The sequence below is a fragment of the Sesamum indicum genome, linkage group LG8 (assembly GCF_000512975.1).
Source record: "Sesamum indicum cultivar Zhongzhi No. 13 linkage group LG8, S_indicum_v1.0, whole genome shotgun sequence".
Taxonomy (NCBI): Eukaryota; Viridiplantae; Streptophyta; class Magnoliopsida; order Lamiales; family Pedaliaceae; genus Sesamum; species Sesamum indicum.
This window is the reverse complement of record NC_026152.1, coordinates 1,692,473-1,718,668: the sequence shown is the minus strand read 5'-3', so window position 1 is coordinate 1,718,668 and position 26,196 is coordinate 1,692,473. Positions and strand designations below refer to the sequence as shown.

The following is a 26,196-nucleotide window of genomic DNA, read 5'->3' as shown; positions in this document are numbered from 1 at the left end:
AAATCGTGATCCAAACCTCATAATCGCTATTCTAAAAGTAATTCTCTTATAATAAATTACAACTCTTGAAAAATCACCAACTACGTAATTTTGGACTTTGAAATTCTAATAGAAAAATAAAAAATCAAAATAAATGTGGGAAATTTATAACAATTGAAGGAATAAATTCACAATATATATCCTCAAAAATAATTTCAAGGTTTTCACCTCTTGCATGTATACAAGGAAGAATATATAGACAAAGTAAAACAATTAATCCCATTATTTCTCGTTTATTTCTCGAATCTAAGAAGTTGCGTTCACCTCTTACGAGCATCTAACTAACGAAACAAGTCGAAAGAGTCTATATATAGAAACCGTATGTCATATCATTTTCTCAAATTTATCGAGATTTTTCACCCTTTGCATGGATCGGATGAATAGAGCGAAAAAAATACCTGCATACCAACATTTGTTTATGATGATTTAAGGGTAAGTATGAAACACGAGTTATCTATAAACGTACACAAGTATGAAAAGTTATGAGACGAAAAATGTATATGAACGTCACAAGATTTACCTGCGCCAATGAACGAACCGCTTGCAACAATCCGACTGCCTTGCTTGCTCAATGTCATTCCGAGGTTGAGTAGGGTACTTGCTACAACTGTGTATATGGTTCCCATCTGCAGTATGGTTGCTTTCCGAGCTGCTCTCTCCGACTGGACAATACAGATTTTAATGTTATTTTACGATCATGTTTGGTTGGTGAGATTGGATCATAAATTTCACAAAGTTCATCCGATCACGTCTTTCCATGTGATTTAAATAGCGGTTTAAAGAGATTTAAATATAAGGTTTTTCTACGCGGAAACTCAATAGCGGTTTTCGTATTTTCAAGAGAAAAAAAGGGGTGTAGTTGCTTATAATCGATCAAAACGTTCAACATGTATAGAGAATTTCAAAAACTAAAACCGGTAGCGCATAAAGGGATATTCTCGGAAGTAATCGCGAAATCTTGATAAAAAATTATTAAAGAAAATCACCTCAAGAACTCGAACTCGGAGCTTCAGATCTCCAGATTCAAGCTGTTTCACAATCTCTTCTATCCGCTGTATTCGGTAAGGCATCTATATAGTATACGTTCTAGCCTGAAGTTTATCAATCCCTACATTTTTGTATTATATAATAGACCGGCAACATATAATACTGCAGAGTTTACAAATTTTCATAACAACAAAAGTTTATGCGAAAAAGATTTATGAAATATATATATATATATATATATATAATTATAACATTGAGTCAGGCTCCATACTCTGATAAGAATTAGCATTACCGTTGAAATTTCGAAATAAGAAGGCAATAAAAATGAGATAAAGGCCAGAGTAGAGTACATCATCAGCTTGTTTCCGTATTTCTTGAACAACTTGTGTCCCCGTCCGCTGCTGTTGTCTTACACTTAGGAGCTCCTGTATGTATGTAAATTGGCCCTATTTTATATACGTGAGGATTTAGAGGTTTAAGTGGAAAAGAATAGCTGGGCGCAATTATATTTTACCTGTGCATACGGTGCGGCAATCTTGGCGAACGAAAAATCTGGATCCAAAGTGTATCCAATGCCTGAAAGAGATCGATCTCAGTAAAACCACGTTCGTGTTATGAAATTATGCAGACCTCCTCTCCAAGTTTCCAATGATTATATTAGAGCTTGTTTGACTAAGCTTATTAGAAACATCTTATAAGTCCGTTTTTTAAATGTTTTAAGAGCTTTAAAGATACTAATAAGAGGGTGTTTGTGTGAGCGAGCAAGGGATGGATATATATATGTATAGAGAGAGAGAGAGAGAGAGAGAGAGAGAGAGAGAGAGAGAGAGAGAGAGTTCGAGTGTCGAGAATGCCCTGATCACAAACGTGAAAGTGGAAGGAAACCTGAACGACTGATCGGTTGCTATCGCAAATAAATCCTGAAAAAAACAAGTTCACAATTTCCTTAAAAAAACTAGGATAGACCAATAAAACTAGGGTCTCACCCCTCGTCGAATACTTCACGAGACACAGAGTAATTGTCATAATCATTTCAACAATTTAATTCAGACTTTGTTTGCAACCTTTTTAAATCAACGTTAAAATCATGCAGTTCGACTGAGAAAATTGTACAAGGATACTTAGGATAGAGGAATGTTGTGCTTCAGACAAAACACTTTTCCTGTAATTATTTCAAGATGTAAGAAAATAAGGAGAAAACGGTTCCAAGACGAGGGATAGACTGCTTGCATACCTCGCCAATTGCCGACAAAGTTTGCTTATGATCGGGTCTTTGATTCAACAAATTATCCAAGAAAAACTGTATGGATCTCCTCACCTACAATCATAAAATTTTCCGGGTAAGACAACTATGGGAAAATCCAAAAAAGTGGACCAAATGTTATAAATCAGACAAAAGCTCGCAGTTTTTGTTTTTACTTGTCAGTTTCAAAATTAATTATTTTCAAGCATAAATTAAAAAAAGAAAAAGAGACATCGTCGAGAGGCATACTGGTGACATGTCTCCCGTGGGCTGAAGTGCTCCAAGATCTATGAGACTTTGCATAACCTGCATTGATAGCTTGTACTTTAGCTGCCATAATTTGAACAGATGAACTTGCTTTCTCGGAGAGATGTCTTTGTTCATAGATTATAAGACACATTGTAAAACATGTGCCCAAACTAGTTACTATCTGCAGTGGTTAAGCTTGCACGTAATGTTGGGTCAGTTGGAATCCAAACAGTACCAATAATCCTAAGGTTGTTTATTTAGTCCGATGAAGTTTCATGGAAAACAAATGCTTCTCAACTCTTACAACCTAGTTCGAATGCATAGTGTCGGACTAATTTACAATCAAAGGAAAGCATACCTTCTTTGCATCCTTTTCATAAACGGCGTAGAAAAGTTCCAACAGCCTGTCCCTTGTGAAGGTCTTAATGTCTCCCATCATACCAAAATCATAGTATATGAGTGCTCCATCCCCATCAATAGCAAGATTTCCGGGGTGAGGATCAGCATGAAAGAAACCAGTCTTTAGTATCTGCAATAATAACAACAGTTCAGGAAAAAAAAAAATCTGTTACAACCTTAAGAAATCGATTTGCATGAAGCTGACAAAAAACCTGAATTAAGTAGGCTTCAATAGCACGTGACGAAATTTTAGATCGACTGTATCCCCTTGCTTCTATCAGATCCAGTTGGTTTATCTTAATGCCTGAATAAAATGGTGAAAATTCAAAGGATGTAAGAACGACAAGGCAAAAACCTTTTACCTTAAAAGGAGTCGGGATGCATGAACAATATGATCAGTATTAGTGGCTACAAGACAAGGTGTTGATGAGAACTAGAAACAACTGTGTCAATCGCAAATTCTTAATGTAGAAAGAGAAGATATCAGAGCAATATACCTGGAACATACTCCAACGTTAACACCTTTATTGCAGTATAATCCCAAAAGACCATCTAGAATGTAAGAAGAAAAGAAGAAAAGCAAACATCGTGTCATAATCTTATGCTATGCAAGAAGAACAAAGTAAATGTCCAAACATATCCATACCAAGCCCGAGTTTCCGAAAAATACATAGAATGTAAAGAACAAAAAAAACAAAGGGCAAAATATTCTTAAAAAAATTGAAACACAAAAAATAAATAGGGTCTACGAAATTAAAATCGATTATTGGATAAGAGAACAAGTCCGCGAAAGAGGGAAGGTTACTAGTCCTTTAGGAGGAAACATACAGGTACTCGGACCCACTTTATATTTCGAAAATCCCGACGGAATCTATCGGCATTCTTCGCTTCATTTACGTAATCAATTTCTTCATACAAAATCCTGGAATTTTAACACGCCAATTCATGAATAGATTATTACAAATACAATGACGTTGCTAAATGATATGATTCTTCATGCTCCCGTCCAACTCACTTGGCACATTCTTCGTATATTCCGACCCAATCTCGACCACCTAGAGTTTCAGTTTTTTGAAAGTACTCGGCGATCATCTTGAAATTTCCTGAAGAACGAGAATGTTAGAACGCAAGTATATATATATATATATATGTATATGTCGAAAGAGTCTAATCACTTACGAAGATCGATGTCGAAAAGTTTCTTCAGTCCTGGTCTTTGAACTTTCACCACTACTTTCTCTCCGTTGTGTAGGACAGCCCTGTGAACCTAACAACATTTTTGGAAAAGACAGTCAGAATAACTGGAACAATATGGTAATAATTTACGCCGACCAATGTTTTCTCAATACTACAATGGTAGAGACAACATATTGCATGAAGTTGCAATTTAGGACATGATCTAAGAAATCTAAACACAAAACAAACACCTGACCAAGACTAGCAGCTGCGATTGGAAAGTCTTCGAACTCCTTGAACAACACATGAATTGGAGCACCCAATTCCTTCTCAATCAACTTCTTTGCTTTGCTTGGCGGGAAAGCAGGTACTCTGTCCTGATAGGACAATATGGCGAAACAATTTGGACAGAAATCTCATCAGTCAAGAATGCAACATTTCCTAAGGTCACTTTTGTCCATAAAATCATAGTGTACCTGCAATTTGGCAAGCTCTTCAACAAATTCTTTGGAAAATAGATCGGATCTTGTGGACAATAACTGCCCCAGTTTGATAAGAGTGGGACCAAGTTGCAGCAGAGAATCCCGTACCCATGAGGCCGTTTTCCGTCTTCTTGCAACCTGAAACTAGGTAAAGCTCGTAAACATGTAGAGCTGAGTAAAGATGGCAAGTGGCTGCTACAACATGATATATACTTGGGAAATTCTAGCCTGAACAGGAATCTGCCAGTCCCAAGCAAATCACATATGAATTACACTTGTCATATAATTGATGCACAACCTAAGGCGAGTAACCAATTACATGTCAAGTGTTATTACATGTGTCATGTGATTGTTGGATCCAGCCGACTCTAGTTCAAGTAAGAATTTTACATGTCTACCGTGTAGCAATAAGACAACCTGCTTATCATCGGTGAAGCCTCCAATGTAAGTCCACTTTGCATTGTCCAGAAAAACACGCACACGCAATGCAATGACAAAGGACCACACGTCAATAGTTCTCTGAACGGAGTTATAATTCTCATTTGCCCAGCTGAAACCTTCATCGGAAGGCAAAACATTCAGCCCTTCAACAGGCGGAAGCTCTTTAGCCCTCGGCGATCTCAAAAGGGGCGGAGTGGGGTCTTTCTTAACGAGGCTTCCTCCTTTAACTACATTGACGCCGTTAACATTCTTGACGGATCCATTTACAATCTCCGGTGTACTTATGGATGGCGACATTCGTTTTCTGATCTCAGTCGTAGGCACCATTTTGATAACTCGGCCATTAGGACCTGGTTTTGCTGGCAATTCTCTCTCCTGCATTTCAAATTGAAATCTAGGGAGTTTCCTAGGTTTAACAAGATCTTTTACATCATTGTCCAATTCTGAGTAATTATAGTTCACCAACGAACTCGAAAAAGTAAGATTGTCTCCTAGTTTTCCATGATGTATTAACTGTCCAATGCGGCAACAGCAGCTATGAGAAGCCAGTATTGCCGCCATTCCAGATCAAAAAACCTGAAAAAGATCGAAAGCCGGCCGATATATCATTAAACAGACCGCAAGAACTAATGTTATGAACCGTAACTGTCCTATCCAAGACAATCAAATCCAAGAACTACTTCCACGAGAAATTTAACATTGACAATGTGAAAATGGCAATGAAATCCGGGAGCAAAAACCTTTCCAATGAACTGACATTACGCTGTCTATCAGCGAAAATTCTCGATTTCTACATGTTTTGTGTGCTTCAATTGTCACAAGAACTTCTTACAACATAAACACAAATCAAACAATCCAGCAGACAACTTCAGACAAAAAGTTGATGGTAAAATACCCAGTTCTAGATCAGCACAGGAAGCAAAAACCTTAATTCCAATCAACTCACCAAACATAAAAACACCCATAAAAGAAGAACCAAGAAAATAGCCTTACAGTTAAAAACTGAAGAGAGGAAGAAGATCAGAATCCAGAAGCTCTTGGAACAGTCACAACTCAAATCCCTCCATAGTATTTTTGAAAACTCCGATGAAACACTGTGCGCTGCAAGATTTGATCAGTAGAATGGAAAATGGGAATCCCACTTTCAACAAGTGTGTACAACGTTTGACCATTACCGGTACTTAAAAGATTAAAAAAAAAAATAGAGAAAATTAGGCGCTCGCAAGCGTTTATTTCATTTGGCCTTCAGTTCTTCTATTTGGTGCAAGTGTGTGTCTGTGTGTGTGGAGAGGTCAACTGCTGTCCCCGTTCACGACAAAAACAACTGAAAGTGGTTTGCCTGTTGCCCGGAAAGTTGCCGAATCCTCAATATTTCTTTTTACTACTTAGCCGATACGCACATCTAATCACAAAGATTTGGAAATAAATTTTAAACATAGAAATTAATGTATAATTAAAAGCGAAGTAAGTCATTAATATGTATAAAAGACTATTTGAAATAAATTTATCATAAAATTACAGTTCTCTTTCTTGATATTTGACATAATTATATATCTGTTATCATTATTTAAAAAATTATAAAATTTTTTAATTTTAACGTTCATTTAACAACAAACTCGTTTTTTAGCATCTATTTGTTTTTTATTTTATTTTTTTTTATGTTCAACTGACCAAAATGTTCTTTTGAATTATATATATTTTTTAAAATATTTCTATAAGCTAATATGAAAATTTATTTTACACACCCTCAAAATTTTTTAATAGTTTCTTTATAAGAAAAATCTAGTAGGGGTAAAACAGTGTTATTCAGTTTATGGGCTATATAATTATTTCTTACTTGAGAGAGATATTTGTAATTTTTCAAATAATGAGAAAATATTTGCAATTATATCAAATTTCGGGAAAAATAGCTGTAATTTATCCATAAACGAACATATATATTGGTATAAATAATTAAGGATATAATTTATAATTTTAAAATTTAATGTTGCAGTGTCACAAATCGTGAATTATAAATAAATATTTTTTCTTTTTTTCATATTAGTAGAGAAATTTCGATTGGTCTTAATTTCTCTCAACAGCCTTACTTTTCACTAAATTGTGTGGCATTTAAAGTTTTTTGATCTCTTTAAAATTTGAAATTACTTTACCATCTCATATAAATTGAAATTCCTTTTTGGCCGCTCCCGAAAAATATAAATTCGGATCGACCCACATTTAAGGATGTGCACTGTGCAATAAATCAACAATGCTACCCAATTGAATCGAATCGAATTGAAAAATTTTATACATACTAAATACTAAATTAAAATTTTAATTTGATATTCAGAAATTAATTGTGATATTAAAATTTTAATTTAATATTATTTAGTAATTAATTTTGACTAATTTTGATATTCGTGGGGTATTGGTCTTTGCCTAGTCCCCATCACCGCGGCCCCATCCCCTCCCTCCCTCCAGCCGTTCTCTCTCTCTCTCTCTATGTATATATATATAGTTAAAATTATATATATAAATATATTACATATATATTTTGAATTAAATTTTATATAAAATATATATTATTTAAATGTACAAATAAATCTATATGATTAATTGAATTAAATAAAATCTAGATCATTGATCTGTCATTAATTTTCAACCTTAAATTCAAATAAGATCCAACGGTGGTAGATAATGCAAATGTAATTTTATAAAAGTATATTTTTCAAAATATATAGAAAAGCGAGTGTGACACACGCAAGCACATTAAGGTTATTTTATTTTATTTTTTTAGAACATATAAGGTATAAAATTGCTATTTTTTTCTATATGAGAATAAGTTGCAATTTTCAATATCACACAATAAATTGCATTAAATCCCAAGTAAATAATAATATTATTCTTGTAAGTTAATGCTAATCTTACATCACTTTTGTAATAAACATTCCGATTTCCATACACAAAGAGTTATTAAAAGATTCTCAAGACAAGAACATTAACAGCTAATCACTCAATTAATTAAGGCATTTAACGTTTGAAACCATGGGCTTGTCTACCTACTGACGCTGACAAATCATGCAATAAACTCCACTAGTCCTTATTCTGAATTTAATTAATTAAGATTATCTTAAACTAATCAAGATTATCTTACATGTTTATTCCATGAGGCATGATCTATGCCACTCTCGGAGAGTATTAAACCCTTTATGCCCTTCATACATGCAAGGATTTTGACTCTGATATGGGTTCATGGCATGTAGTTTGAGCCAAGATGGAGGGCATTTTTGGGCCAAATTTTCGGTAAATTACTTGTATAAGAGGGTGTGGGGGGGGGGGGGGGGTTGGAATACTTTGGAAACTGTGGAGGGGAGAGATTTGAGAGCGAGAATCAGCAGTTTTCTTGAAAATGGTTGTTGGAGAAGGCAAATGGGTTAAGGTCAGTACTGTCTTAATTTTCCCTTTGGTTTTGGAATTTTTTATATTTCTTGCATTTTATTTGCAAGTTTTAAAGGAATTTGCTTTGTGGGTTTTGATTTTGGTGGGCAGTGGAAGTTCACAATTTAGGCAATTTATGTCATGTAATCGTAGAAATATATTCATCTGATGGAATTGTTAGACTTTAATCAAATTCTTGGATTCATTGCTCTGTCAACCTTATAGTTTCAGCCATTTGATGATTCCTATATTTCTTGTTTTTATTCATTCTTAAACCTTGTCCTTATTATGATGAATTACATTGTCAGGGCAGATCATGGTTTCTCATTCTAGTACTTGCTGGTTTGTAGTGATCCCAAGTCTTTTGTGTTAGGAATTGGTTGTAGTCAGATTGTGAGCTGTCTAGAAAATATGAAAAGAAGTCTGTGAGATACAAAATTTAGGTGGTTAGTAGAAATCGCATAGTTGATCACTTTCTACCAGGATTTTTCTTGAATGAATTGTAATAAAAGGTCACCCGTCAACTTTTTATATTAGAGTCTGGATGAAAATCGATTTGAACAACTTATGATGAAAATCGACATGTTTGCAGTTGGACCAGAAAGGGGCAGGGCCTGGAGCAAGAAGCTCACACGCCATTGCAGTTGTGGGACAAAAGGTTTATGCATTTGGCGGGGAGTTCACACCGCGAGTCCCGGTGGACAACCACCTCTATATGTTTGATCTAAATGAACAAAAATGGTCAGTGGCTGAGGCAAAGGGTGACATTCCTCCGCCTCGTGTTGGCGTCACAATGGCGTCCATTGCTGAGACAATCTATGTTTTCGGAGGGAGAGACGCCACACACAAGGAGCTAAATGAGCTCTATTCTTTTGACACGTACACAAACATGTGGACTCAACTCTCGCCCGGTCCTCCTCATCGAAGCTACCACTCGATGACGGCGGATGAGAGACGGGTTTACATCTTTGGAGGGTGTGGCAATGCTGGAAGGCTCAACGATCTGTGGGCTTATGATGTTGTCGACAAAGAGTGGATTGAGTTCCCTCTTCCGGGGGAGAACTGTAAGCCTAGGGGTGGGCCAGGATTAGTGGCTGTGCTTGGGAAAATTTGGGTTGTGTATGGTTTCTCTGGTGTGGAGCTTGATGATGTGCACTACTTTGATCCAAAAGAAGGGAAGTGGATTCAAGTAGAGACGAGCGGGGAAAAACCAACACCGAGGAGTGTGTTTTCGACTGTTGGCGTAGGGAAGTACATATTTATATATGGCGGAGAGATTGATCCAAGCGACTTAGGCCACCTCGGTGCCGGTAAATTTTCGGGTGAAGTTTATGCACTGGACACAGAAACACTAGTGTGGAAACGATGGGACGATGGGTCCTGTTCTGATTACCATCCAGGGCCACGAGGATGGTGTGCGTTTGCAAGTGGGCGGAGAGACAATCAAGAGGGGTTGTTGGTGTACGGCGGCAATTCACCTAGTAATGATCGGCTCGACGACATTTTCTTCTTCACTCCTTGCTTGGAGGGTAATGGGAAATGATGTTTGTTGATATGACATGTTTGTGTGGTGGTACCTGAGTTTGAATGTTGTGTGTGTACTATGTGCAGTGACTTAACTTATGGGGCAATCAATAAAGATGAATCATGCAGCTTTTATGTATCAAATGTAGAAACAAATTTGTTCATTTTTCAACTGTTGAAGAAGGGTCACTTTATTTTACATGATAAATCTACAAATTCAGCACTGCAATTACAACATTTGCCTCGGACAAATAACCAAAATCCAAAGTCCAAAGATACCTTAAAGAAGAGACTCAGACACATGGACTGGAGGTTCAGACAGGAAATCAATGCACATTTTATATTCCTTGTTTTTCTGACAGAATCACTTGAATGCCACATGAAAAAAGGTGAAGATCATCAACAGAAAGCAAAATCCCCTATACATTGATGATGTTTGGCTTCTGTCCGATATTCTTCAGAGACAAAACTCTGGCAGACCACACTGTCTGAGGTATCTTCCAAGCAAGCAAGACACAAAATGCAAAATGGAAGACAACCCAAAATGCTAACATAAAAGCTAATTAACATAACAGTAGAGGAGGCCTAAGCTTCCTTGAGATCTGAGCCTTGACAATCTGGAGTGAGATCCTTGCTGGGAGAGGGAATCGTCGCCTTAAGCTTCTTACGGCACTCCCAAACAGTCTGGTCAAAGATATCAGTGGCCTCATCCATCACTAGCCTCCGGAAAGCAACAGACTTCTTAAACTTCTCCAAGTTTTCACGTTTAACCTCCTCCAGGAAGTTCCAGCCCGCCTGGGACCCAAGGAAACTTCTTCCTGTAGATGCTTCCTCCTTGAAAAGTTCCATCCATTGATCACGTTCTTTCTTTATCAACTCCAACTCCCCTTTGAGGCGAGATATCTCCTTGCTCGACTCCTTTTCCGCTGTCTGTAATTGAGTTACCTCCTGCTGCAAACACTCAAAACGCTGGCGTAAAGTCTTGGACAAGGTGGCTATCTGGAGAGGAGACAAATCAAGAAGATAGGTGAGATCATAAGGGAAGGGGCTGAAACAAAACGGAAGAATGATTAATCATAGACAAAAGTCACGTACTCTAGAGGCTGAGCTGCACAACAGCTGGTCCAAACTCTCAAACTTGAGGTTGTCAAACTGAGTTGCATCTTGTTCATTCACTGCAAACCTGATTCTCTCACATCCCAAGGCCATATCGTCTTCATCCCAAAGAAGATCCACGCCTGACAAGCCCATGCTACCGTACTGGTGAGGCGGACTCTCTAAGAGACTATTTCCAGCAAATTTAGGAGAAGGAGCTGCAGAAGGGGATGAACCTGGGTGCCCATCATTCTGGCCCAAGCTAGACGAGGGGGGATGAGGATGTTTAGACCCTCTGGGGGTAGGAGGGACTGGAGGAGTAGGAGAAACCAAGCGCTCGATGTCTTTGCTACTCTCTTGGGGAAGACGTGATGAATCTCCTTGTGATGCATTACTCAATTTCGAAGTTTGAACTTTCTCTTTAGTAATCTCTTTTCCTGTGGAATAAATAGAAAATGAATGATCAAAAGTAATCAGTTCGATAAAAAAATAACAAGTGCATGATAACTTGTCCACATCCGTGCTAAGTTGTGATGAACCTATGTGCAACGCTGCAAGAGCATGAACTTGTTGGAGAGCAATCTCTCCTCTTATGAAATAATAGGAAAATGAAGGTTAAAAGAAAACTGAACAAAGTAAAATTTGAATGGATAATAATGCAAAAGCAATAAAATAACAAGCAGGATACAAAGAGCCAAAGGAATAGCCCCCAGTAGAGTAAGGTTGGCTGGAGCAACAGTTTTTACCAAGAGCCCACTAAAACCGAAAGTTGGCTGGAGAAAGCCCTATCAAGTCAAGAGCATCATCCAATAAAGTTCGTTCACTTTAAAAACCAGTGGTTGCATTGGACAGGGTCATCCCAACTGTCAGCAAGAGCCTCTAACAGAAACCACCTAAGTTTCCAAGATCCCATGGAACTTGGAACTTCACCTAAAAACCTATTATTTACACCAGCATTCATGTAATATAATCCCAATACTATTATTTCTTCAAAGTTTATTTTGAGTGTTTTTTTGTTTGTTATATCTAAGTTTATTACTATAAGTTTGTTAGTCATATTATTATTTAGTTTTAACTACTCTTTTTCCTAGTTACAAACTTTTGATTGATTTAATTTATTAATTCCATAAAACAATCATAAATTTAAATAATTATTCAAAAAAATACCCCAAGTTCATAAATAAACTGAGCCTGATTTAGGCCTCAACCGGGTTGGTCCACGGGTTTATGTTTAAAAATGACCCCAAACGAGGGCTCATTTAAAGGGCCGAGATCAATATTAACAGTACTGAGCGGGTCCTAAATTGAGTTTTTATGAGGTGATTTCAGTTGATTCTGGGCAGACTCGGCCCACCATGTACCCCGAATTGTGTAAATAGTTTGGCAAATTGTACAAAAAACAAAACGGAAATTAGCTAGAAGGCAAAATAAGTTTTACCCATAATATGAATACATAATGAGAAGGGGACATGGTAGTGAAAGTGATAGCAAGATACCTAAGTATTTGAAAGGAGACGAGGTGGGCTTCCCCACAGGAGTTTGGGAATGTGAAAAGACATCATCTTTCTTGCAAACAACAGGTTTTGATTCTGCATAGTTCGAAAGACAGATTTTTATACCCCTTTCTTTCATAGGAAAAACTACAAAAAGGCAGAGAATATACAACCTGAATGTGGGGTGGAAGGTGTGCTTTTGCTACTGTTCGCCTTCAACTCCATGTGTGTATGTGACTGTGAGAGAGAGACGTTTTTGCTTTACTTATAGAGATTTTGCTTTTGGGCTACAACTTTTCAATTCACTAATGGCCTGAATGCAGCCCACAGAGGTGCTGTTTTCATGGATATATCCAAGTCCATAAATTAATTTAAAGACTCGGGTACAAATTTAGCCAACATTATTAGATTCAGATTCATTCTCAAATTTATTAAAATAACATAAATTGAGTTTGGACGGAGTCTCTATCTATCAATATTTATAGGTTTATATACGAAATTCGGATAAAAAAAAGTATATTTATTTTTTTTTCAATTCAATTGGATTATTGTTTTTTCAGTTGATCTACATTCAAGTGAACAAATATAAAAAATTTAAGACACCATAAGATTATTTATTTCGTAATTCTTTAATCATGTATTTTTTAATTAATAAATAATTAAATAATTAATTATATAAATATAATATCGTCCTTGGTATATTTTTCAATATCTTTGATGCGTTCGAAAAATGTACGGATTCAATAGATTTGAACAATCGTTTAAGGCTTGGACTAAGCGAATGTAAATCCTAAAAGGGGGGACTTGAAAAAAGGCGTTAGCACTCCGACGCCCAAGTTAGTATTGGATTTGAGATTGAATAAAGCTAAAAAGTAAATAAATATAATTGAAATCGAGATATGGTAAATAAGTCAGTGAATAGTGCAAGAACATGTGATAACGTGCTTGTAGAGTGCTTAAAAAATGCTTAGAGAATGAAAGAGGTGATTTGGGAGTAAGAGAAGTGTGAGGAACGTGAGGAGGACGTCCCAAAAGTGAAAAAGGTGTCAGGAAGTTTGTTAGGGGGTGTGAGAGACGTTAGAGGGTTTTTGGGAGATCTCATGAAGGTGTCCTTCGTATAGAGGAGTAAACCTGTATTTATAAGGGAGGTCCCCTGCTGTGGGATTCTGCACGTTCCCTCTATTATCGGGAAGAATGGATAAAGTTTGTTCGAATAAGCCATAATTCGTTCTTATCTTCGGTTAGGTGTGCCTTTGAATGCTTATCTTGGAGTTGGGGGACCATTCATCAGTGAAGACTCATAACCGTTAAGAAGTCCAAGTTGTCAAGAAATCTAGGGCTTTGAGGGGACCTCCCTCGTCCGCTGGGACTAATGTCTTTCTTGCTAGGGTTGATATGGTTCCAAGATGGCTACTGACACCTAGGCCAACTGGATGTCACGGTGGAGTGTGAGCTGCCACGTGGGCCTTTTGGGCCAAAATTTTATATTATTAAATTCAATTGCTATTAAATATGTAGATTTAAAAATTTTATTAGATTATTTTGTATAATATATAATAAATGATATATTATTTAAAACATTCTACCGAAAGAGTTATTGTGATTAGTCTCAATAATTATGAATTTATTGATACAATATAGGTAAAAATAAAAAAAGAATTTAATTTAATTTAAAATTTATTTAGTCTTTTGTTAATTACTTTGTCTTGAATAAAAATGTCAAACATTATACAACAATATTATGAAGGAAGAAAGAAAATAGAAATTGGGTTTAGCCCTACCCAAACCCAAAAAATTGAATCCAAAATAATGGTATTAGGTCTTGAGGGGGTTGGGTAGGGTATGAGTATTATTTGATAGAATAGGTCTTTTTATTGGTATGGATCTACAAAAGGTCTTACCCTATTCATTAACACCCCTATATATATTGAAAATGATAATAGACTTGGATTAGTTTTCAGGTCCTATATGCAAGTTCGCATGTCGATTGCATGTCTTATCTTGTTCCGACCTATACTTAATAAATACTAGTAATTGTGGCACAATCTATGTGTTGCAACTGTTATAAATATTATTTAAAATAAAATATTTATTATTTTGATAAAACATATATAAAATAATAAGTTAATATTGAATTTATAAAAAAAATATTGACAAAAAAATGAATGAAAAAAATAACTTTTGAAAGATAATGGGGGAATGAGAAGTTAGATGTGTGGGCGGGGAGTTTATAAATAAATTGATAAATTAATTAAAAATTAAAATTAACATATAAAAATAATTGAGACACTAATTCACCCCTCTTCAATTATATATACTATAGATTCATAATAAGTTTCTTAATTTTCTGTCCAAAATATTAAGGGATTGTTTGTGAGTATTTTAGGAAAATATTTTTCAACTTTTGGCTCCCACAAAGTATTTTTAAAGTATTTGAAATGTCAGATTATGTTTCTAATTAAAATGGCTAAAAAAGTACTTTCTAGCTGTTTTAACTTTTGTGTAAATAAATTCAACTTTATATTTGACGACTTTACGCTCATTATAATAATCTTAATTAAATTTTATTATTTTTAATTTATTTTTAAAATTGTATATATAAGTTGATGTCAGAATTTACAAAAAAATAGAATGTTAGCAATAACTAAATTTATACTTTCACATATTTAATATTTTTATTTTTTTATATTTTATATGCGATATCATCTAATTATATTCACTACAAAAAAATCATTACTGGAATGACTTTTTTTTTTTAATAAATTTGTAACATATTTTTTTTAACAACTTTTGTAACGTAAAGTCCTACCGCGGCTAAAAAGGTGTTACAAAGTATTTGTAACGGCCTAATTAAAAACCGTTACAATTTGTAATGACTTTTGTGACTGCTGATTGTAGTCGTTACAAAATTAATGACATGAAAAAAAATTAATTTGGAACTGCTTTTGTAACGGCTCGGTTGGATTTGATATAATTGTTATTGTAACGGTCTTTATAAATATATTTAGATATGGTCTGTAGATATTTAGAATGATTTTTATAATACCCTTTGTAACTATTTTGTATTATATTTGTATATATTTTTGGCACTGCATTTATAACTGCTTTTTACATTGCTTTTATAACGGTGTTTGGAACGGCCTAGTTTCTAATTAGTAATTATTTTTGGCACATTCTTTGTAACGGCCTGACGATTTTACCTTTTATTGGTATATTACAAAAAGCGCTACAAATACAGTTACAAAAATTATTTTTTAAATATATTTTAATATTTATTTTATTTAATATATTTTAATATTTTTTTATAAAATTAAGTAAATAAATTTATATAAAAACACATATAATATAACAAAAAATAATAATTTAATTATAAAAATTAAAATATTATTACAAAATTATATTTTTATAAAATACAAAAAAAATCCTAATCTAAATTATTATTCCTAGCTGCCGCATGTTCGTCGTCGCTAGAGAATCGAGCCAGTTGGGATCGACGCTTCTGATGTTGCACTCAAGTGCCAACGCGCGATCATCTATGTTGGGGTACTGCAGTTGTGGTGGTGAGGATGGGGGAGCAGTCGACTAGGTTGCATGGGATGGTCCAGCAATTGAATGGTGGGCCTCGGAGTCAAGACCGAATAGATGGTCGTCTTTCGGCCACTCGCTGTTGACATCCAGACTTGCTGCTCGTTTGGGGCCATGGAGCCTTGAGAGGACAATGGAGGCTCTTCATTGTTGTTCTGTTGTCTCTGGCTTTCCTCCATCATCCTTAAGAACATCTCCTGCGAACATGTTAAATAATTAGATTAAAAAATAATATAAAATTAAAAGAATAAGTTACATAATTTTTTTAATTACTTACCGCGACCTCATTTGACCTCGGGCCGCTCCACTAGCCGTATTCCTTCTTTTTGTAGACCTTCTTGAACACCTCCATTTGAGTGAAGGGCGTCCGAGTTGTGTCTCTTGTTCAAAAACCAATTTAAAAAATGATTAGAAATTAAAAAAATTAAATGAAGTTACTAATACACGTTAAACTACTTACCATCTTCCGCTTGTGCGCCCCAACGGATGACGATCCCCAGCTATAGACGGTCGCAGTTGCTTTCGGGTTGGCGGCCCGATTGACCTTATTTTTGACCGATTGTCCCTGGAATTCTGTGCTCGACTTGAATTCCAAGAGCTAGTACCAAATCTCCTCGGCGAGCTACAGTGGTCGGGCCAACTGGTTTTGTGCGTTAGCGAACCGCTGATGCAGGAACTTCCCCACCTGCGACTTGACGAGTTTGAACATCGACTCGTCGTTGCAGTCCCACTAGTACGACATCTAAAAATTGACAAAAAGAATATATAAATATTTAATTTAAAAATATAAACATTACTTAAAATTAAATAATATTATTATTACCTTCAATTTTTGGAACCAGATTAGCTGGTGCTCTTGTGGGATCTGCGATATGTTGGCCTAGGAATGCGGATAATACCCTTTGATCGCATTATTGATGGTCGTGTGAAAATCGCGGTCCGACATGAAAATAATAATTAAAATATTAAAATCAATTCAAAACTAAAAAAATATTAAATAAATTAACTAAATAATTCTACGTACCTCTCATCTCGAAGGCTGATGAAACGCCTCTGAGCCACTGGGGAAAGTAGTGGCGCTGGTGGTGGTGGTGCATCCTACGGTCTCGCCGGGGCCTGTGTACTGCTGGCTCCTACCGCCGCATCTGACCCCACTGCGGGAGAGTCTGCAGGTTTCGGCGGGAGCTGGGAGACTCCCTCCGAGGATGGGGCGGCCGGAGGTGCATCCACTGGCTCATCTTGGGGAGGGTTACAACCAAGGGCCCGAAGACGGCCCCAGCCACGACCTCGTCCCGAGGGTGGTGGAACACTGATTGTCATTAAAATTTGCATTAATTAAGGCCCTAATGTTTTCCTAAAATATTTACAAAATTTCATTAAATTCCATTATTTTTCTAAAATAGGCATTAATTAATTATATAAGGTCCATTAATTAATTTCCTAGAAATTGCATTTAGGTCCAAATTTCGCCTAATATACATTGATGACCGATTTTAGCATAAAATTCATAATTCTCCTAAAAATTGTATTTAGGTCCAAATTTTCCGTTAAATTACATTAAGGTCCAATTTTTTTGGTCTAATACATATTTCTCCTAGAAATTGCATGTAGGTCCAATTTTGCCTTAAATTTTGTTAAGGTCCATTTTTTCCTAAAAAAATTACATTAAGGTCTACATTTATCCTAAATTTACATTATGCTATATTTTTCTCTATAAATTGCTCTCAGGTCCATATTTTTCCTAAAATTAAATAAAATAAAAAAATCAATTTTTTTTAAAATTCTATAATTTTAAAAAAAATTCAGAAATATTATATAAAAATTTTAAAAAAAGTTTTTTTAAAATTATAGAAATGAAAAATTACACACTAATTTTAAAAATATTACAGAAATTATACATAATTTTTAAATTAAATCAAAGCAAAAAAGTACAAAAATTAAAAATAGGGGACTTACCTAGTGGTAGAGAGAGAGAGAGAGAGAGAGAGAGAGAGAGAGAGAGAGAGAGAGAGAAGTGGGGCAGGGGCGAAGGTGGGGTAGGGTGGGGTGTGCAGGCGGCGGTGGGGCAGGGGGTGGAGTAGGCAGTGGTGGGGAGAGGAGAAAGAAAGGAAAGAAGTGGAAGGAGAGAAAAAGATTTGCAAAAGTTGTATATATATGATATTTTTGAACGGCCAACTTCGGGGACTGGTACGACTTCCTCCGGCTGATATGCGATCTCAGTCCATTTGGACTAATCAACAACTCTTCGAGCCTTGATTTTGCAGATATCCATCCAATCCGCTTTGTCCCTCTTCATACTTGGGTACTCAGTGTAGTACACTTGTACTGCTTGTTATGCAAGTACGAATGGTTCATTCCTTTAGTACACCTTTTTGAAGTTTACATCAATGAGGTGATAGCGTGGGTGTACCTTCATGCCTTTTACTAGATTGGCCCAACGACTCTTGAACAGAATGATGTACAAGTTTGGAATTAGTGGATATGTCAATTGAATGATCTCTTTGATGATTCCATAGAAGTCATTGTCCTTGTCTGTATACGATGAACTTTTGACACACACCCCACAATTCATTGTTGACTTGTTGATGTTGTGACATTCCGTCTGGAAAGTCGTACCCGTTCACAACTTAGCAAGGTATCAACGTCATTTCTACACTTGGACCCTAATAATGACACTTGAGGAGCTCATTGTCCGTGTAGTTCAACTCGGGATGTACCTGCACGTTCATATATTAATCATATATTTTGAACTTGGACACAACGTACTTTTAAAAATTCAAAACAAAAATTATTAACTTATACGTCGTTTGAACTAATTCTTGAACTTAGTCGATACAAATCGATCAATAATTAGGCCGGCCAAATGGTGGTTCTGGTACAGTTTGTTCAGGTATGACCTATAGATATATTAATTAGATAAATGATAGTATATACATGAATACACAAATTAACATGTAAGTATATTGAAAATAACACCTTACTCATAATATAGCGTGACTACTTCATAATTGGTCAAAATGTACTTCTCGATGATGTGTCGTTCTGCTCCACTGAGCAATCTCTTCTTCGAGGCACCATTAGCCCTACCAGGGTGGTTGAAAATAGACACCTAGATTCCATCATCACTGCTCGTGCGCCATCATTTCTATGAGGCATGCTTCATTTGGAAGGCACGTCCGGCTCAAAGTACTGTGAAGAAAATAAATTGATTTCTTCGACAATGTATGCCTCGACACGTGCTTTAATTTTGACCTTTTTCTTCAACTCACGTAGGAACCTTTTGAATAGGTAATCCACTTGTATTGCACTAGCCCCCCTATTCAGCTTCATACAGCAGGTGCACAATGAGGTGCTCTATTGAATCAAAAAAGGCTGGAGGAAATATTACGCAGCTCTTCTATAAAATCGGGATACGTTCGGTCAAAATGCTTTCAAGCTTCAGCATCGAATGGATGACACATTAACCCCTCCTTAGTCCGATGTGTGGCATGCCACGTTATGGGCTCGGCAGTTGCACTCGAAGAATACTTCTGCAGACGGGGGAGTAAGCGGTAGATACCTAAGGACAGCATATGGGGACTTCTTGCGGCGCGAGTCTCCCCCTCGAGTCGGCTTATACCTAGCGTCCCCACAAAACTTGCAGTACTCCAAATCAACGTCGCCCTTCTAGTACAGCATGCAGTTATTCTTACACGCATTGATCTTCTCAACGGGTAAACCAAATCCTTTATCAACTTCTCATGCTATAGTAATCTCTCAGCAGGGTGTGATCCGAGGCAATATTTTATTAGCCTACTGGGATATTCGGTCATGATCACTCAAAAATATGATCGTCCACCTTGATATCCACCAACTCAGCAACAATTGCCAATTGAGATTGGGTGCAACGGTTCCACAATGGCTGATCGACAACATGCACTATATTGTAAAAATGGTCTGCCAACCCTAACTTATAATCATAGGGGCCACCGCCATAACAATATGAAGAAGAACCGACATCAATAGGGCAAAACCTCATACCATCACCAGGCACAGCATCGTGAGAAGAAGAAAAATAACTCGGCCCGACTATATAAAAAACCATCCGCAGCGCCCAATCCATATATTGTTCATCACTCCAATGTGGATAAGTACACTCCACATAGGCAGCTGGGATTTGCTCCTTTAGGCACTAGAGGGACAGTCAGAGCGTCAAAGTACTCCTGCACCCTATCCTCGCCATGAGAAGTCCAATTATAATATTCCGGCATAAACCCTCACATACACAAGTGATAACTGACATCTTCGGGTGTTCTAAACTTTGTGTTTCTTAATTTTTAACAAGGGCACCTAATTTTGTCTCCATCCATATGTCCACCCTGACCCTTTTTCCATTCTATGAAAGTTTTAAACCCATCCTCAAACTCTGATATCAGACCTGTCCTCCTTGGGAGGTTTTTATTATATATCAATCTCCTCAATTCTCGTAACATAATGATATATATATCACTATATTCACACATAAATATATATATATATATATATTTAATTTCCTAATTTGACGATCTACAAATTTATAAATATTACAGTACTACGTACACTATTTAGGAGAACACATAAATAATTAACATGATATAAGATTAATAAAAAATCATAAAACTAAAATAAGTAAACTACAATTAATTTAATTAAACATAATAAAGTATTATATTAGTCTCTGTTACCTGATCAACCAACTTAAGTAATGATCAACACTAGTTGATGGTCCAAAATTCGAGTAATAATCTACAAGCTAATCAAATGTATATGTATGAAAATCAGAGTGTTGAGAGTTTGTGTGGTTAATATAAGAATTTTTAAAACAAATAAAATGAATATATATAAGTTTTTTTGTAATGGTTTTTGTAATGGCATTTGGAACGCCCAAGATAGCCGCTGAAAAATAGCAGTTAGAAAATATAGCCGTTATTCTGTAACAGCCGTCACAAAGAAAATGTCCCTGATGTGATGGTTCTTGTAACACTGTCCTTTTGTGTATTTTGCAACGACTTTTGCCACTGCAATTGTAACGGCTTATTATTTGACCAAATATCCGTTACAAAAACCATAGCGAAATAGTAACGACCTACAAATTATAACGGTTTTAGGCACACACCAATTTCATAACGATTGTTATAATAGGTTTGGCCGTTAGAAAAAAAATTATTTTTACTATCATCTCAATAACATCAGCACGTCCAGTCTGTTATAAAGCCGTTATAAAGGCCGTGTGTATTGAAACGGCCGTCTGGCAATTGCAAAAAAGTTATTACAAATTTCGCCTTTTTTTGTAGTGATTATTTCGTTCACATGTTATTGTTTGATTAATTAATAAAATAATTATTTTTTGCAATCATGCAAGTTTAATTATTGTTAATGATTCACCAATTATATTACTTAGTGGGAGCATTATTAAATTAAACACATTTTTTTAATATTTTTAAAATTAACCAATTATATTACTTAGTGGGAGCATTATTAAATTAAACACATTTTTTTAATATTTTTAAAATATAAATATGAAATACCAATCGAAATAAAAATATATTATTTTTTATGAAAAAATAATTATTAGTGACAAACAACAAGTATGTTTTGGGTATTAGTGAGATGTTACTTACTCATTTATAGGTCTAATAAAATTAGGGAGCATTATTAAATTAAACACATTTTTTTAATATTTTTAAAATATAAATATGAAATACCAATCGAAATAAAAATATATTATTTTTTATGAAAAAATAATTATTAGTGACAAACAACAAGTATGTTTTGGGTATTAGTGAGATGTTACTTACTCATTTATAGGTCTAATAACATTAGGATCTTGTACCTGCTCATTTGTGATAAAGTTTTTACCTACAGAAATTCTGTCTGTTTCAGAATCACTTCTTAGGGAGCTGTGTTTGCGAAAGCTCTGAAGAAGCATTTTTTAACTTTTGATTTTAAACAAGCACTTTTAAAATATTTGACATGCTAGATTCTACGTTTGAGACTGCTTAAAAAGGAGTATTAATCCAAAAGGTAAAAGTTGGTAAAAGTTGAAAGCACCTTGGGGCATGCTTCTAGTTGCTTTAGTCTTTTTTATAAATAAATTCATCTTCATTTTGGACTACATTACCCTCATTATAATAATTCTAAATTCAAATTTATATTTATTAATTTATTTTTAAAATTCCTCATTCTGAGTATTCAAATAATGTAATAGTAATAAAATTTATAATTTCACATATGTAATATTTTAGATTTTTATATTTTATTTACTATATTATTCGATATAATTCTATATCATTGAAAAAAATATTAAATTTAATTGTTATAATTAATTAACAAAATATATATTTTTTTTACAATCATACTAGTTCATTTATTGAGTATGCATGATCCATATTATTTAGTGCAAGAATAATTGAATTAAATATTTTTTCAATTAGTTTTAATATTTTAATAATATCTATGACAAAATATTTGTCAAAAATTAAATATGAAACACTAAAAAAAATTATTTTATTGGAACGCCTTTTGTAACGGCTTATCGCTAAAAAATATGGTCGTCCACCTTGATATCCACTAACTCAGCAACAGATACCAATTGAGATTGGGTGCAACCGTTTCACAATAACTGGTCGGCAGGATGCAGTACATAGTAAAAATGGTTTGTCAACCCTGACTCATAATTACAGGGGCCACTGTCATAATAATATGAACTAGGACCTACATCAACATGGCTGGACCTCGTACCATCATCAGGCACAACATTATTAGAAAAAGAAAAATAACTCAACCCGTTTCCATAGAAAATCATCATCTGCGCCTAATTCATATGTTGTTCATCACCCAATGTGAATAATTACCCTCGACATGGGCAGTTGGAGTTTGTTCCTCCGGCACTGAAGTGACAGTCATAGGCTCAAAGTACTCCTGCACACTATCCTCACCATGAAAAGTCCAATTATAATATTTTAGCTTAAACTCGCCCATAAACAAGTGATAACTCACATCGTTGGGTGTTCTAAACTTTGTGTTTTTGCATTTTTAGCAAGAGCACCTAATTTTGTCTCCATCCATAAGTCCACACTGGCCCTTTGTCCATTCTATGAAAGTTTTAAGCTCATTCTCAAACTCCGCTATAGGACCTGCCCTCCCTGAGAGGTTTGGTTCTTATTATACATCCATCTCCTCAATTATCGTAATATGATATATATCATGTATTCACATGTGTATGTATATATATATATAATAATTTTCTAATTTGACAACCTATAAATTTATAAATATTACACTACACTATTTAGGAGAATACATATAATTAAATGATATAAATTTAATAAAAAAATTATAAAATTAAAATAGTAAACTATAATTAATTTAATTAAATACAATAAAGTATTAAATTAGTCTTTGTTACCTGGTCAACTTAAGTAATGATCAGCACTAGTTGACGGTCCAAATTTCGAGTAATAACTATACGCTAATCAAACGTATATGTACGAAAATCAGTATGTTGAGAGTGTGTGTCGTTAGTAAGAATTTCTACAACAAATAAAATGAAATGAATATATAAGTTTTTTTGTAATGGCTCTTGTAACGGCCTTTGGATCTCTTAAAATAGCCGTTAGAAAATGTAGCTGTTATTTTGTAACGGCCATTACAAAAAACCGTCTCTAATTTCACAGTTTTTATAACACCGTCTTTTTGTGTGTTTTCCCACGATTTTTGTCACTGCCATTGTAACGGCTCCTTATTTCACCAAAAAGCCGTTACAAAAATAACGAGCCATTAAAAAAATTATAGCAAATTAGTAACGGCCTACAAATTGTAATGGTTTTAGGTACAGATAAATTTTATAACGGTTGTTGTAACGGTTCTGGCCGTTACAAAATAATTGCATTTTTATTCCCCCTCAACGACGTCAGCACATCCAATCCATTACAAAAATATTACAAAGACTGTGTGTATTGGAACGACCTTATGGCCATTACAAAAAATTGTTACAAATTCCACATTTTTTATAGTGAAATACACTACCTAAAATAAAATTTATTATTTTTTAGAAAAAAATAATTATTATTAAGAAAAGACAAGTGCAAATATTAGGCCAAAATAGTATCTTTTTAACACATAGAGACAAAATGATTTTTAATTAATTAAATTTATTTTAAAAGCGTTTCCTACCCATTTGGTTTTTAGCTACTTTTTTTTACCTTTTTTTGAATACAAATACTAACTTTTAATTTTACTATAATTTTCAACGATTTTTTTTTAATAAAAATTACTTCTCTAAAAATAAAAGTTTTCACCAACACTTAATGAAAGTCCATCTAAAATTGTACTTCTCGATAACTGCTTTTAATTTTGAAAAGGCTTTAGGAATTTGAGGTAATGAATAATTATTCATTCCTATCTTGAGTTATTTTGCGTAAATTTAAAGAAAAAATTATTTATTTAATTCTTTAAGTTTGTTTATTATTAATTTTAGTCCTTTAAATTTACCCGTTTTAGTTTTAATCCGATAACTTTTAAAATTGCTTATAGTTTTTTTACTCAATTTTGGATAATTTTGCACCACACAACTTTTCAAAAGTAATTTTAGTCCATACATATCCATTCATTTTGTATTTCATAGCTAATGCCCGTCTAAAATGGTATAAGAATTTATATTTATCAAAAAAATATTTGTTTATAGGGATAATTATATTTACACCCCATGACCTATAGTCTATTTATACAAATCACTCATGTCTTTTGCATAATTACAGAAACTACCCCTGATAGCCAAAAAATCTGGGTAGTTTGTGTAAGATGCTAATATTTCTAGGGGTATGTGCGTAATTTTTCTAAAAAGTGAGAGGTAGTTTGTGTAAATGATAGTGATATTTTGGTAGGCGTATGTGTAATTATCTAAAAAATAGGGATGGTTTGTATAAAGAGGCTATAGATCAAGGGGTGTAAATGTAATTATTCTTTTATTATATTACATTTAAAGCATTAGGATAGACTGTTAGTTTTTATCATCAAAAGGACAAAAGAGTCATAAATTAAATTAAATAATCAAATCTACACAAAATTAATAGATAAAAAACTAAATCTAATATTGTCAAACATAAAGGACTAAAATTAAATTCAAACCAAAGTTATAGGAAGGAAATTTTGTTTTTGTCCCTAAACTTAAGTTCAAAAATTGAATACTACGAAGTTAATTAAAAAGCAAAAATCACCCCCACATTCTCAATTAATTATGTTTAGGTCGATTTTTAATAAAATAAATTCAAATCAAGAAATGATCACGGGCTAGACCCAAAAGATCCACAGATCTTACCAAACTTGCGCCATTAACATTTCTGTGATCATTATTATTAATTATTTTTTGGATCGTATGTAATTCATTATATTACTTAATATATTTAAATTTAAAAATTAATTTAATAATTTAAATGAATGAATATATTTAAATAAATAAATAAATAACTACTATAAAAAATATATATGCACTAATATTCATGAGATTTAAATTCACAACTTATAAGTTGCGGGGCCTCAAACCTCTATTTGATTCAACAATAAAAAAAATTACAATTCTAATCCTATAAGTACGTGGGGTCGGAAATTTGGATCCATTGAAATCATTTTTGATAAATTCGTCCTGCAACTAATAAGTTTTTGGTTTCATCACACAAATGGATTTTGTGATGAATTTTGAGACGATGCTATGAGGTCGTCACAAAGTTTGCGATTGGCACACTTTTTTTCGTCACAAACAAACTATATTTTCGTATTAAAAAATCTTTAAATTAACGTGTCACGTACATAACACGTGCATATTTTTGGATCAATTTATGAATTTTCAGCTATCATTAAATTGTCAATTTCTTGTTTTAATTGCATGATCAAAATTACCGCCCTCTATGTTTACGTAACTATAATTATAACTTTTCATTCCATAAATAGTGAGTACCATGAAGTTTCCCTTAATATAGAGACACTAAACCTCATGTGTGTGCACATAATTGTATATAGAAATCACATGCAGGCCTGCAGGCATTGTTTG

The 26,196-nt window shown here is 34.4% G+C and overlaps 3 protein-coding genes across 3 annotated transcripts; 1 reads left to right on the top strand and 2 right to left on the bottom strand.

The window, feature by feature from the left end:
* On the bottom strand, positions 144–6,385 carry LOC105167405 (uncharacterized protein sll1770-like). Its single transcript, XM_020695633.1, has 18 exons — positions 6,010–6,385; positions 4,993–5,592; positions 4,570–4,713; positions 4,345–4,470; positions 4,097–4,184; positions 3,933–4,020; positions 3,746–3,839; positions 3,415–3,469; positions 3,130–3,221; positions 2,877–3,047; positions 2,519–2,575; positions 2,261–2,344; positions 1,863–1,946; positions 1,541–1,603; positions 1,377–1,451; positions 1,026–1,130; positions 560–701; positions 144–437 (listed from the first exon to the last, which is right to left on the bottom strand). Exons 2-16 carry the CDS (start codon positions 5,575–5,577, stop codon positions 1,110–1,112), a joined length of 1,827 nt encoding a protein of 608 aa, XP_020551292.1. The 5' UTR covers positions 5,578–5,592; positions 6,010–6,385; the 3' UTR covers positions 144–437; positions 560–701; positions 1,026–1,109.
* LOC105167403 (nitrile-specifier protein 5) lies at positions 8,191–10,121 on the top strand. Its single transcript, XM_011087105.2, has 2 exons — positions 8,191–8,434; positions 9,026–10,121. Exons 1-2 carry the CDS (start codon positions 8,405–8,407, stop codon positions 9,974–9,976), a joined length of 981 nt encoding a protein of 326 aa, XP_011085407.1. The 5' UTR covers positions 8,191–8,404; the 3' UTR covers positions 9,977–10,121.
* LOC105167404 lies at positions 9,996–12,793 on the bottom strand. The gene is made up of 4 exons (XM_011087107.2): positions 12,719–12,793; positions 12,549–12,641; positions 11,053–11,489; positions 9,996–10,956 (listed from the first exon to the last, which is right to left on the bottom strand). The coding sequence occupies exons 1-4, from the start codon at positions 12,768–12,770 to the stop codon at positions 10,543–10,545; spliced, it is 996 nt and encodes a 331-aa protein (XP_011085409.1). The 5' UTR covers positions 12,771–12,793; the 3' UTR covers positions 9,996–10,542.